Source organism: Pteropus medius, unplaced genomic scaffold (assembly GCF_902729225.1).
Source record: "Pteropus medius unplaced genomic scaffold, Ma_sr-lr_union100, whole genome shotgun sequence".
Lineage (NCBI taxonomy): Eukaryota > Metazoa > Chordata > Mammalia > Chiroptera > Pteropodidae > Pteropus > Pteropus medius.
In genome coordinates, this window is record NW_024344378.1 from 41,381,254 (window position 1) to 41,396,809 (window position 15,556).

Consider the following 15,556-nt stretch of genomic DNA (forward strand, 5'->3'; position numbering starts at 1 on the left):
AAGAACATCCAGAAAGATAGTAAAACAGAGTTACTGCTACACACAAAACCAAAAATACAGAAACCAATGATGAAAGGATGCCCTGCCTAGTGTAGTGCCATCGAATAATGTAATTTTACCCAGGTTTACTGAGCTGTGTTCTTCGCAGTAACCTAAACCAAATTATATCATGAAGAAGGTAATGAGATCATGTCTTTCTATATTTGTAGGGTAATTCAGTATAAATTTGAATCATCAAGGGTGTATTCTAATAATAAATGGAACCTGTTAACATGCTGCCAATTTTTAAAACAAACCACCCTTCCTTAGTATGTTTTCAGCTGACTGCATGCTAAAAAGCAGCAATGAAGAAGCTCCCCCATCACCAACATTAATAGAGTGTGTTTTTGTATTTTTTTTATCATGAAGAATCATCTCCAGTATTTTAAGATTTGATATGTTCCACTTCATTTGCTGCTGTTGACGTTTTGAGGTTGTGCTCAGTAACCTAGGCAACTGTTCTTATTTCTGTCCTAATTTACTTCTATTTATAGAGCTTATATAGATTCAATGGCCTCAAAATATTCTTTAAAGCGGAGGAAGTTTACAAACTATTTGCTCTTAAATGAATATAATTTAAAGATATGACAAATTTTAGTCGTCATATAAATAAAGACAACATGTTACAATTTCTTTAATTTTGGATCATCGGTAAATATGATAAATAATGTATCGTTTAAAAGATGACATAACGTTATCATACAAAAATGTAACTATAGTTGGAATTATAAACTTTTAAGTTTTTTTTTAATATTATAATCTATTCAACTAAATTTCAGCAATTAGAGACTTCAGCTTCAAATACCTTTAAATAAAAATATGGACTTAGTACTAAAATGAATTATTTTTTCACTCTTCATCTGCAAGATACTATAAGCAAAGTTTAAATTGTGCAAGCCAGAACAAAATTTTTTAGTTAGTTTTTAGGACTTATTAGCTTTCAAGCTACATAGGAAGAGGGAAGAGTTATTAGAACAGATGTCTTTCATGAACGGGTTAGATAAAAAAAGGATGATTTTAAATGATGACCTGCAAAATTGTCTCCAACGTGTATGTGATAAATATCAAAATGACTTGTTTTTTCTTTTCTTTTCTTTTTTTTTTATAAGCATGTATCATAAAACTAGGAAATTAAGCCCTGTATAACTTAATGAATGTAACTGAGGATTCTGAGACAGACAGAAACCAATGAATCATCAAGCTACCAAAATTCCACAAAGAAGAAAAACTCCCAGTGCAGGGCTAGGCTTTCAATAATAAAGAAAATAAAACCTTGAAAATTATGGGTCAATCTTTGTTTTATCTCACTATCAAGACTTGTTTTTTGTGATTATTATTTCAGTTCTACATTATTTATGTGACTATATGTACACATAAAAGTGCCAGTGTCATTAAGAATCACATTAATGCCATCTTCCCTTTAATCTCTGAAAGCAGTTTCTAATAAGTCCCCCTCCTTAGGAAAAAACAACCTCGAAAGACTTTTGCTAATAGAATGTCCAGGATGTCAAAAATGTTTAGCACCACAAAACCAGGCAACTAAAGTAATCACATTTCAGAAGACTAACAGACTTGTATTGAAAAAGCTCCTCGAGCTTTTCAAAAGGAAGTCAAAGTAAAACACCAGCACACACAAGCCTACACTTATCATGACATTCAATTTTACCAAAATCAAAATTTATTGAGTATTTCCTATGTGCCAGGAAGTAAACCAAAATTTTCATATATCTAGTTTAATCTTCAAAAACACCTATAAAATAGATACAATCATTATTATCACAATTTTGCAGATGAGAAAACCTAAAGTTAAAAATATAAACTAACTTCTCAAGAGTTTTTCATATATCTAGTTTAATCTTCAAAAACACCTATAAAATAGATACAATCATTATCATCACAATTTTGCAGATGAGAAAACCTAAAGTTAAAAATATAAACTAACTTTTCAAGAGTCCTATGGACACTAATTTGTGGAACCCACAGTTTGACCAAGGTCTATGTGACTCCTAAGTCCATACTCTTAACTTCTACTCTATATAGCAATGATAGAAAAACAAAATGAGTCACTTACTCACTCATTTCACTCACAAAACTCTTTTAATCCATTGTATTAAGAGTCTTTCTAAATCCATAGTCGTCCCCAGGGTAGGCTTATGGAACATACTTTTAGCTGCCACCCTGCTGACATGTTAGCAATTTCCTAAGTCTCTATTGCTATCGCTGCCCTCATTGCAGACAATAAACCAGAGAAAATTTCTAGAAATTAGCATGCTCCCCATAATGAAATATCACAAGGACAAATGTGACAAGAGACTGACTAAGGAGTAACTACTGCCCATGTCTTCTGGATTCTGCTTGAAGACTTCGGGTTATTGTCCTACAAGGTCCTGTGCTATAAGACTCTACTTGACTGTTATTCCACTTGATCAAGGAGAAGTGATCTTCCAGGGAGATTGTCAGGGTCTGGGCACTACTATACAATTTTCAAATGGCAACCTACAGACTGATTTTGTCATTGATGGAAGATTATAGTATTGGGACACTTAGAAATTTGTGAGGCTTAAACAGATCTGATACTAAGGTTTATGGTCTTTAGTTTTATGAGTCATCTTTCTCATAGAGGAATTATAATATCAACCATAATACTAACTGTAACAAGAGAGTAGGGTAAAGAGATCTTAAGGGATGATGACATTCTACCTAAGCTCACAAGTGTGCTACACTGGAAAAAGTGTGGTTGATGCTAGAAGACCTGAGACTTGGTCACAGTCTACATGACTTATATAAACTACTGAAATTTTTTTAGTATAATTCCTCAATTAGTAAAATCAAGAAAAAAAAAAAAAACTTTCAGGGCTTTGTTTAAATAAGGCACCAATTTAGAAATATTCTGTAAACTATAAAGTGTTAAATGATAACTGGCTCTGCTCTGTTTAAATAGAAAATATGATTTTGCATGTATTTAGTACAATCTTTTAGGAAACTTTTAGGATTTACCAAAAAATCTTATCAATAAGTTTAGGACTTTGATTATTTTAATAGGAGTCTATTTTACGTCTCTTTCAAATTTACGTTTTCAAGATTTACCCTTGCTAAGAGCATGAACAGAATAAACAAGGAGCTCTTTGAAGAATATTCTCTAAATCTATAGCGAACTCACACTCCTGTATTGCATCACAGTGGAACGCCTGATCACTGGCTATAACCACTGTATCGAGCCAGTAAGTATTTGTGTTTAATAATTAAGACAGTCATTAATTTCTACTTCTGTTCCTCTGCCACTTCATAAGGCATGCACTATTGGTCTTTTAGTATTTCAGTCTCATTGACCATGAACTCATTATTTGTTGGTTATAGACCTTCACAATGCCCAGTGGCATTTTACACTGTCGACAGCAGTAACAGATGATGTTGAGCCAAAGCTACTGGAAATGAAATACAGAAAGTAAAATGATAATAAATAACTGTCACTCTATTACTAAACAGCTCCTGAAATTGCTTCTAGTACATGTTTGAAATAGCAGAGTCTGCATAATATGAGAACCAAAAGCCATAGTAATAGCAGTGAACACAAAGGAACCCAGCCACTTGTCTTCAGCAGTGACTGGGAATTCCTCATTGACCATGGCATGAATATTCAAAGGATTCTCAATGGATTCCACTTCAAAATCTTATGGTATCTTGTCAAATTGATTGTACCTGGGGAATGTGTCAAAAGGTACACTCAGTCCAATGAATATAGAATTCAAGAAAGCAGATAGAATACAGATATAAAGTCTCAAATAGTTACAAGACTAAACATATGAATATATTTCAAGCACAGAGATGTAGTTATAACAAATATAGAATATCGGGGATATAATACCTGACTAATCATAATCTTGCCTGTAGTCAGGTGATTTGAATGAGTGATATATTTGAGTTTCCTCCTTGGTGAGCCATCTCAGGTATGAGAGTGAAATCTGTTCTAGTAAACTCACAAGATAGATATTCAATAAGAGGATGTAATTGGAATTAAATTGTCCATACTGTACAATAATTACTCTTTAAATTTAAATATGTACCCTTCCTCCCTTTTTCAGACCACTGTGTTGTCCTTTATTCTGTTCTCTTACATTCCATAAATGACATCAGGTTTGTCGTGATGATGGTTATTTGTTTGCTTTTTAGTAAAAGATTCATTCTACTTACCCTATGACCTAAGTGAATTGACATGTGGTAACCACCAAGGTTCTTAGTCTGAAAGAATAATCCACTTACTAGGTAAATTATATAAATCTGAGCCTCAGTGATGTTATTAGTAAAACTGTAATAATAATATCATTATAGCAGAGTTAATGTGAAAATTAAAGAAATAGTATATGTAAAGTAACTATATTTTGTTTTCCCACCCCCCTCTCCCAGCAAAAAAGAAAAAGAAGGTAGTTTATTTTGAGAATAGATCTCAGGGAACAGAACTGGGAGCCTGGGAAGAATACATCAGAAAAGAAAGGAGGCCAATCCAAGATATATTATAAAGCCTGCCAATGCCGTAAGAATTGGGGCTTGATCCCGCTGAGAAACTCAAGGACCTATGGAAAATAAACTTCAAATGATCCATCTAAGGAGTAAAAGAGTATTGGTTAAGGATTGCTCTGTGGGGTGTTAGTGCCTCACACAAGCTTGTGTAAGTATTAGAATATCTGAGCAGCTTCCTGAGGGATTCCACATAGCAATTGCAGGGAAGCCTCAGGGCAGGAGGTGAATAAAAACCAAGCTATTTGGAATTTATGCAGGGGAGATTTATAAAAGCTGACAGTCACCAGGTTGAATACAATGTTGCTCCCAGGAAATTTGATGGTCAAGGATCTATCTTGTCACTAGACAGTGGTAAGGCTGTCACCCAGGGGCATTTCAAATGAAATGGATCATCGGGGAACCATGCAGAGTGGAACACGAATCTAGGATTCAGAGCAGTTTCAGGGTGATATCCACAAGTTTAGAAGCAGTGGCTTCTCTGAAAGATTCTTAAGAGCCAGGACCATGAAGATTATCAACTTCATAACCTACTATGGTCAGCTGGTCATCTAGCTGGCCTGTAATTCCATCCAAGACAAAAGTACAAATACAAATAGTAGTAATAAGAAGCTAATATACTTAGCATATAATTTTAAAGTTTATAGAACACTTTCATATGCATTATCTTCTTTGAAGATGCCAGTGGTGCTGTGAGAAGGTATAATACTATTCTCATTTTTCAGATGAAGAAATTTAAACTTTCTAAGTTTGAAGGGTCTTAACCAAGGCTTCATTGTCTACATGTGACAAACCTGAATGAAAACCTAGGTATGTTTATCCTAACCCCCTCATTCTAAAAGTTGCCTTTGTTTTAACAAAATTTCCTCCTATCAGTTACTTTGTAAGCCCTAATACCTACCCACCACTTCTAGTAGCTCAGCTGCAACCTACGTGAATCGCTTGCTCACATCACTGAAAGCATGAGCAGTCTACCATTAGCAAAATTTATTTCCAATTTTATGACCATTTATAAGGTTTGATATCTTACCAAGGAGGCCTACGAGATTTGAAAGAAACTATCTCCAGATGCTGTGATCCCCCAAACAATTCCCAACATGAACTGGCTTCTAGAGGACTGATAAATAATCCAAATAATCAGCAAGAAATGGAAAACCAAGGAAAGCAACATTTCTGATAAAACGAAAGTGCCATGACTGAATATTCAAGTTTTAGATAATCCGAAGATTTGAAAACATGTAACTTTCTTAAATTTATCTTTTCCCATCTGTCTCCAAATTCTATGTCACTAAATTTAACTAAATAATAATAATGATAATGATGATAATTATACTATTGCTACTACTACTTCTAAAAATAATAATAAAAGATTATTGAGAACTTATTGTGGTCTAGGCACTGTGTTAAGTGCTCTATTAGGTAACTCAGTTAATTCCCACAATAATCCTCATACAGAGAGTACTATTAGTATCTTCACTTTACAAATAAGAGAACTAAAGCAGAGAAAGTCTAAGTAAGTTTCCTAATTAATACAGCAAGGAAGTGGCTCATTAGATGTGTTCCCAGATAGTCTTAGCCTCTGTGCCACTCCCAGTAAATTTAATTGTCAGAGATCTATCTTGTCACTAGACTGTCGCCCAGAGGCATTCTAAATGAACTGGATCATTGGGGAACTGTGATTTCAGACCCAAGTTTTATAGTTCAGTCTGCAGTTGCAAGCTCTCAGTATCTAGAAAACCAAACTTTAACAGTTCCCCGTGCATCAGGTATAAGTAAAGTGAAGTACGGTATCTCAGAGTATTTGAGAAACTGATAAACAGCTTTGGAGAGTGTGTGTGTGAGTGGTGGGGGCAGAGTGGAAATGTATATGTTGAGGGTAGGGGCAGAGGAGGGCATTGCAGAAAGAAAGAAAAGTAGAGGCATACTGCTTCAGAGGTTTATTTGTTCTCTCCCTATAACGTTTTCCTTACAACTATTTGGTTTCTCTTTTCTACTCTAAACAAAAATGTACACATTTCACTTTGATATTCCCATGACTGCTATAAAGATCAAAAGTGCTTATAAGGTGATTCACTACCTGACCAGAAATGGTCTCCCTGTGAGCTCTCAGAATATAGGAAACAATTCCCCTCATGCTGAATTCAGAGACTCTCCTCTCTGTGCTTTCAGAAACCAGCACCAGATCCAGTAGTCCCCACTGTGAGAGGCTGCCTGCATGGACCAGAAGAGGACAGATTAACAGCTCTCCCCTGAGGGCAGTGACATACCCTGTCAGTTTTGCCTTCAGTCTGAATGCTGGTGTGACTGTGGACCTCATGATCCTCTTCCAGGTCAGAAACATCCTCCAGTTCTTCTGGGGTCTACAAAAAGAAAGCAAATCATTGCTGGTGGGCACACAAACTGGAAAACAGTCTGTCAGTACCACAAAAAGCAAGTATAGAGATAAATATGATCCAGCAATTCCACACCTAGGTATATACCCAAGAGAAATGAAAACACATGTCCACATAAAAACTTGTAAACAAGTGTTCACAGCAGCACCAGTTATAATAGCCAAAAAGTGGAAACAACTCAAATATATATTTACTGATAAAAAGATAAACAAAACATAGTAAATTTATACAGTGAGATATGATTTATAACTCAAATATATATTTACTGATAAAAAGATAAATAAAACATAGTAAATTTATACAGTGAGATATGATTTGGCCATAAAAAGGAAGGCAAGACTGATACATGCTGCAACATGGGTAAACTTTGGACATATCATATTTAGTGAAAGAAGTCAATCACGAAGAACCACGTATCGTATAATTCCATTTGCATGAAATGCCTAGACTAGGCAAATCTGTAGAGACAGATATTTGATTAGCGGTCCCTAAAGGAAGGAGTGGGGAGTGGGGGAGCAGTGACCATTATGTGCACGTGGTTTCTCCTTGGGCTGAGAACAATGTTCTGGAGTTAGAATGGTCACACAAACCTGTGAATATACGAAAAATACTGAATTTTACACTTTTAAAGTATTGAAATTTATGGTATACAAGTTATAACCTGATAAATTTGGAAAGAAAAAGAAAAAATGATCAGAAGGGAGTTTTTCTCTCAGTGAGTAGCATTTGGCTAACCAGTATATGGTTCTTTCAAACCAAGGTATTTATAGGTGAATGAAATAATTATCATTAAAGCCATATAACATCAAATGCCACCAAAATTATTAAGAAATTAAATTTTTTAGTAACAGAAATAATAAATAATTTAACAGTAACTTAAGTAATAAATAATTTAATATGAGCTTCAGTGTTTATTCTAAAGAATTGACCTACTTCCATTCCTTTTTTTTCATTTCAGCTTAAATATCTGTTGTTCAAAGGTGTCTTGCTCAGGAATCCCCTAAACTGGATTGGGTTCCTCTGCGAAGCATTTCCTGATTTCTTTACTTTCAATATCATAATGCTGATCATACTTTATTGTACCATTGTTTAGTAAACTGTCCAGTTTGTGAGATAAGGATTAGATCTTCTCTGCTTACTGCCATATCACTGCAATCTAGCACATACATGCTTATAAATTGATGAAGCAAAATTATCAGTGATAGTCAAAAAGATAGTTGGATAAGCAAAACACATCAATAGCAACACAAACATCTGTTCTAACTGTACCTTTACTATGCTTTCATCTTCTGTATTTCAAAATAAAATTTATTTGTTTTATCTTGTTCTTCTTAGTTCAAGGTTTTTATACCCTTTGTCTCACTGGGGCAATAATTTAAAGACATCAGTCATTATTACAAAAGCAAGGATAAGTACTTAACAATAATTAACTTAATATTTGCTTTAGTTTACACAGTCTCAACTTCAAGCTATGATTTCTTTGCTACAAAGCCCTGGTGAGAAATCAAGAACACAAACATTTAGTTTTCATAAAAACAACCAAAAGCAAAGTGGATAATCTCTTATACACACATAACTGTTAAAAACTTAGAATGAGGCAGGATCTGCCACCTTAGACAAGTTTTGATTTCTCTTAAACCTTGCATTGCACACAGGCGCTTTGTTTATTCTCAGAGTTGTGAAGAGCTTTCCTTCTACAGAGATGGGAACACAATGATTAGTCCGCATTGTGGAGAAAAACTACCAATTTCATAAACACTAATGGCCTCAGATTCTTTCTCACCTTATGAATCTTTAATCAAAACTTTCTTGGTTCTCTAACACTTACACTAAGCATCACCATCTGTTTGCATTTATTTAACTTACTTTTATAAGATATTAATGGTCTCCTTTTACCAAAGCATTTAATATGCTGAATAATTGTTATCTATATGTTGATCTCTATATGCAATCTTTCGTTGTTGGATCTATAAGCATTAAGATCACAGAGCAATTTAATCTCTTCTTAGGTGTTAATAACATGAGTTCACCACCAAGAAACTTCTACACAATCACATATTTTATTATTAGCCACTTTTGTGTATTCTTTTCACCATTTTCTTGAGAAATATCTTTGCAACTTCCATCCTTAATTCATCACCAGCCCCTGTAATATCTAAATACATTTAGTTGATCAAATTCCCTTCCTTGAGTCTTATTTTGCAACTGAAAGCTCTCTGGTGCCCCTACTGTGATTTGTTTCTTACAAACGTGTCTTGTTTATTCTCTGGGTTATACTCTATCATGTAGTGACATATAACTTTGTCATTGATTTCAATGTTATTCAACCCTCAAATTAAGTGACTTAACAGAAACTAAGAACAACTGCCGCTGTCAGAAGTCACACGTACCATTTTTATTAGTGATACTGCAGAAAGAGATAAGCCTACCATTTACGCCCACATACTTCTGTGCTTTTGTCTTTAGCGCAGGACAAATAATTTTCTTGCTAAGCCACCACAACTGACCTCTTATTTTCATGAACAAAATCAATGAGGGGGTGTTCAAAACACTTGCTGGCAGCATTTTATATTCTGTAAGGCAAATGGTTGGCTGGAGTTGAAAAGTGAAAAGTTAAATATTCAATATTATGGTTTAAATTAAGCAAACTAAAAATGAAAAAGGAGCTTTAGGATGATACATTAACTCCTTCAGGACGGAAGAGAAATAATAATAGAAAAAGCAAGTATTTTTTTCAAATGTGAGAGGAAGGACGGGCTACCCTACATTGTATGCTTTGAAAAACATCTTGTTTTTACTGATCTGGTAACTTTAAAAGGTTAAATAACTGGAAGGTGTATGGGAGGAAATATCTATGTATGAGTTATGTGTGTTTCTAATGAATTTTCTTTCTGTGGAAGGAAAGACCAACCATCTTAAAAGTGGGTTGTGTGGTACAAAGACCCTATACTGTTGAGTACTGCAGACTTGAGTTTAAATTCTGGCATTCCAAGCAGTCATAATGGCATTCCAAGCAGTCATAATGAGACTTTGGAAATTTACACCCTTTAAACTTTGGTTTCCTGCAAACAAAATTTTGGGTAGTACCTTATCCTCAAGTTTGTTTTGAGGCTCAATTGTACTATGACACTTTAAGTAAGCCCACAGACATAGCCCACAGACAAAGCTGGGGTGCAGCAAGTTTGTTTCTTTCTGTTTATTGCTTTTTCTCCTCTATCTTCACTTTCTTGTCCCTGATCCCACTACACTTGGTTTTTGTATTTTTTGATAAAACTTCTGTCGAAATTTGGGTACCTTCATTTTAAGTCAGGTTTATTATTCTGGATTAATATGGTACTTACTAGTGACCTCTAGCTACATTCACCTGACTTGAAGAATATAAGGTCATTGGGATAAACAAGGTTGAATATAATTCCACATGCACCTTTTTTTCCTAAATCTCTTTCAATCTAATTTTAATCATGTATTAGAGTAAAATTACCTCTTAAATTGAACCCAGCAAAAATTCACGGTAACGTAGATTCTTAGGAATGATGAAAATAACTCAAGGCTGCCTCTAACCAAGCCCAAGAAGAAGATGCCGATTTTATTCTGGAGAGAGTGTTAGTAAACAGAGTCATTATTCATTTATTTCTCCTATCAGAATTCAGGAAAACTATTTTATATTTCCCTATTTTAACTCTTGCTTGTGAAGCTTTCCTCAGGCAGCCAAGTGATTTGAATTAAGTTTAGCTTCTTCACCCATAAAATGGCAAAAATATCACCCAAATTTTAGGATTATTGCAAAGATATAATAAAATGATGAACTGGCACATTACTCAATGACTAGAAAATACTGACATTTCGATATTGTTTATGATTACTATTATTATAAGATCTATTTATTTATGCAAAAGAGGACACAAACAAGTATATAACTCGAAAATATTCAGGCTGAGATTTTTATGTAGAAACTAGGGCTGTAATAAACAGTAGTGGTATATTAGACTTCAGGGTCATAGTAATTTGGTAATTTTAATATATAAATATTTAGCAGGGTAAAAATAACTGCATTTATGTTGCCTTTTTTTCCCTCAAGAAGTTCAATGATTTCTATGGACTTCATCTCATTAATCATTTCCACATCATTAGCGAGACATGTAGGTGGTATTATTATAACTAAAAACTGACTTGTATAGGCTTTATAAATATTTAATAGTGAAATATGAAAAAGAAATCTGGTAAGCACACAGCAAAAAAAAGGAAGAAGAAAGGAAGAAAGAGGAAGAAAGGAAGGAAAGAAGAAAGAAGGAAAGAAGGAAAGTAGGAAAAAAAGAAAGAAAAAAAGAAAGAACGAAAGAAAGAAAGAAAGTGGAAGGAAGGAAGGAAGGAAGGAAGGAAGNNNAAAAGAAAAGAAAAGAAAAAAGAAAAGAAAAGAAAAGAAAAGAAAAGAAAGGAAGGAAGGAAGGAAGGAAAGAAAGAAAGAAAGGAAGAAATAAAAGAGGAAAAAGGAATAAAAAAATAGGTTAGGAAACAGAAGTCATGCTTGACATTTTCCTCTCAGATTTAAGGTTGAATTCTAAATCATACAAGTGATTGATTTAATCATAAGTAATACTTCTCTGACTATCCATCACTAGTCTATAAAATCAAATAACCACCACAGCAATGTCAGTAGATATCTGACACTCATAGAATCTGTAAGAAAGGATGCTAGGGACAGTCTTCTGAATCAGGGAGCTGACGTAACATGTTCAGTGAGATCATCCTAGTTGAGCAGGTAACACAGGATGATTTTGAAATGTTAAAGTAGAGAGACTAAAATTAAAATAGTTTTTAAAAATAGGAATTGCTAGATCAAATAACATAATTTAAAATTATAAAATATTAGGAAATATCTCTTGTTGAATGTGCAAACATGCACACTACTCCTATCCTGCCACCTCTGGCCAAGAAATGGTACTCTGAATGTTCAAACCAGTAACTTTCCTGTTACACTTGCCTCTTTTCTACTCCTCAAACACATCCTTCTGATCAACTCATTCCACACCACGCTCCTTGGCTCTTTGTATCTACTGCTCGCTTGCATGACATGCCCTTCCTACAGCTTTCACATGGCTGGATCCTTCTCACCATGGGAGCTCAGATGGCTTTTTCTCAGCCCTATCCAGTCTTCCTAGGACAGTCTCCTCCCCTCATTTTATTATATCACCCTATATGGTTTTTTTTTAGGTCACTCGTCATGATCATAACCTGAAATTATATTTTTCTTCTTTTTCCTTTTTTGTTTTGAAAGGGGTTTTGTTTTGGTCTTGCCCTATTAGAACATAACCCCATGGGAATAGAGAGGTTGCCTGTCTTGTTTATCACTCTGAGCATCTGAAATAGCATATATTATCTGTTCAACAAAATTTCCTAACTGAATAAAGAAATAAAGGACTAATAAGCTTTGATAACAATGTCAAAAGACAGCCATGGGAACATTTTTGAGTTAAGGAGTAATGTTTAATCCTTTTCCTTCTGCCTTTGGTAGGCGTTGATCTAATCATTCTTTGCCTAAGAAAACATTTGAGGCAAAGATTCCTTAATTTTTTTAAGCCTACAGAAATTAGACACAATAGATTTTGTGCAGAGAGATTTTTCACAATATCAAAATTCACAGACTTGGAAGATGACAAAGACTTCTATGTATCCAATTAGCAGTTCAATATGGATATAAAAAGAATTCAGAGAAAATGCCATCTACTAAACCCAAACCAGAGTTTCAAGTCTCACCAAGGTCTTATGCCACAAACTTGTCATGGAAACAGCAAATAGTAAACCCAAAGGAATTTCATGGGCTAGGACAATGAGCATCTCATTGGTAACCAGTGTGGGAAAATTACAAATGATTGGTGGTTCTTTCAGATGCTTGGATATTGTCTAAGGCTCTAGACAATAGTCTAGACAATAGTCTAAGGCTCTAAAAGTTTCTCATCCTTGGCACTATTGCATCTTGCTCTGAATAATTCTGGTTGTAACAGGCTATCTTGTATATTGTGAGATGTGTAGCATCATCCCTAGCCTCTACCCACCACATGCAGTAGGACCATCCCAAGATGTGACAATCAAATATATCTCTAGACATTTCCAAATGTCTCCTGGCAGGTAGACTGAGGAACATCATGTTTGAAAACTACTGCTCGAGAAATTTGGGTTACCTGTCATAACACAGTTAGTAGGGAAAAGGGGGAGGTCCAATAATTATGTTTAAATTACTCATGAGAAAAGTTAAAACTTAATTGACTTAGAAAACATAAAAATAAAAAGTAATTTTTTTTCTTATACATCTGAGCTTATGGTCTGAAATACATACCCCATATAATATTATTATGGTTACAAAACAGAAGAGGGCACTCTTTATTCATTTTAATCTTAACCAAATAACTGGAAAACAATTTCAAAAGACTTACGAAAATAAAATTACAAACTTGGTTGCAGTATTAATATCAGCATTTAATAAGCTGTTTTCATTCTCTCGTATTTCTTTTTTAGTTTTACTCATAGAAATTGTTGCCTAGAATTATGCAGCCATAGTCCAAGTTTGCCTGATCAGTAATAAAGATGTTAGAAAAATCAAGGTAAATCATCTCAACTAACAATTTGAGTGTCTTTTTTAAATGTATATAGACACAAGGTGTTATGCTAGATTCTGGACATCTTGAGACACATAAAACACAATCTGGATAGTTGATGGAAATAAAAGATATTCCCTAGAGTCAGAAGGTTTGAGACCAGGATCGAATGGTAAGATATTGTGAAATTTCCTTAGAAATGTCAGGCAGAAGAGGGGAATAAACATAAAGTGCCCCGAGTGAACATGAGGAAGTATTCCTTGTATTGTCAGAAAGCAGCTAGGTTTGTGTTATAGATGAGATTCGTGAACTTGATTACCTGGGTTTGGATTACCTGGGTTTTCATTCTAATTTTGCCACTAATTAGTTTTATGTTGTTAGGATAATCTCATAATTTTCCTATTTACTCATCTTTAAAATGGAGATGAGAAGTAAATAAAACTTGATCATTTCTGCGAGTCCTTCAAGTTTTAAGATTTCATGAGTTCATACTCAAACTGAAAACAGAGCATTAATCTGGATGAGATGTTCCTAGTACTAGGAGATCTCAATACTAGGGGAGATCTGGTAAATATGTTGAGCTCAGTTAATTGAAACATCACTTATTTCAATTCATCACATTAATTAGACATATGATTAATCTCCTGAATACATGTACCTTATTCTCATAAAGAATGAGGATGATTCTAATATTGTTCACAGTTTTATAACCTGAGGACCAAATATAGTGGCTGGCAAATAGTAGGTACACAATAAATATATTTTTTAGTGAATGAATACAAGGTAGAAAACAAACAGATAAAATTAATAAGGCTGCAAATAAAAATATATATCCCCATTTGCTACAAGAGATTATTGGTAGATTTTTTTCTTATAATATTTCAAAAAAACAATTCAAAACTCCCCCTAGGTACCACTATCATTCTGTTTCATAAGCCATTTCCTTCTTCTCTCCCAGCATGTTAAAAATATAACACCATATGAATTATTCCATCTGATGAAACTAAAAAGCCTGGGTGAGTGTTATACCCCTTAAAGACTGCAACAGTTGAAATATAGTTTGACAAATCTAAGTTTCAGAATATAAAAAAAATACCCTAATGTAAGAGGAAAAGAATACATTTCTAATACACAAGAGGGTTTAATTAAACATAGAGTCAAATAGGACAACTGGGCAAATAAATCCTGAGTATGTAGAATATTGTTATCAGAGGAGACACAACCTTGAAAGAGTTGTGCATATATTTTCTGTAAAATAAGTCTCTATTAATTTGCTACTTAGAAATCTACCCAGGCCAACAGCCACCAAATAGCCGACCATATGATATCTTATGGTTGAGTCCAGATTACGATGGTTGTTATCATTATAATCACTTAACTTTTCATAAAGCCTTTTTAAGGACTCAAACAATGATGGAATCATACAGGGTAAGTCATATTTTAGCTTCAATATCTCTGTCAGGAAGCTTGTGGGCAGTTATTCCTCTGCTCCTAAGATACCAATGAAGCTAATACTTTTAGAAAAGCACGCAGAAAATCAGCAAGAGGGTCATAAATGAAAGTGGCATCATCAATATCATTGTACTTATTCAACCACCAAATGAGTTGATGATCTAGCTCTGATTCCCAGGACTGCATGTCTAATTCATGAAAACTGTCATAAAAAGTATTCCAGCTTGAAGTTTAAATAAAGATAAGAAAGATTAATGAAGCAATGAAGAATAGGATTTGGATGAAAGCATATTTTTGGAATGTGCAACTATTATAAATATCCAGACCCAATTCAAGATCTTGACATTCTTCTTTTTGAGAACCAAAAAATGAGGTAAACATTTTTAATTGAGGTCTTAATATAATTCATGAACAACTTTGCTTGGTTATTCCAAATTCCTTTTCTCATTCAATGCTAACGATAAACCTGAACAGGCAAATGTCATCGTTTTAAAACCATACCTGAGGAAACTGAGCCTTAGAGTTAATGGAACCAGTCCAATATCACACTGCTAATAAGGGGAT

The 15,556-nt window shown here is 34.2% G+C and overlaps 1 protein-coding gene across 1 annotated transcript in view; it reads right to left on the reverse strand.

Moving 5' to 3' along the window:
• CTNNA3 (catenin alpha 3) overlaps nucleotides 1–15,556 on the reverse strand; it is a 1,416,183-nt gene that overhangs the window by 145,570 nt on the left and 1,255,057 nt on the right. Inside the window, exon 15 of the mRNA XM_039871928.1 lies at nucleotides 6,822–6,914. Within this exon, the coding sequence (XP_039727862.1) occupies nucleotides 6,822–6,914 (93 nt within the window). The remainder of the gene's footprint in view (nucleotides 1–6,821; nucleotides 6,915–15,556) is intronic.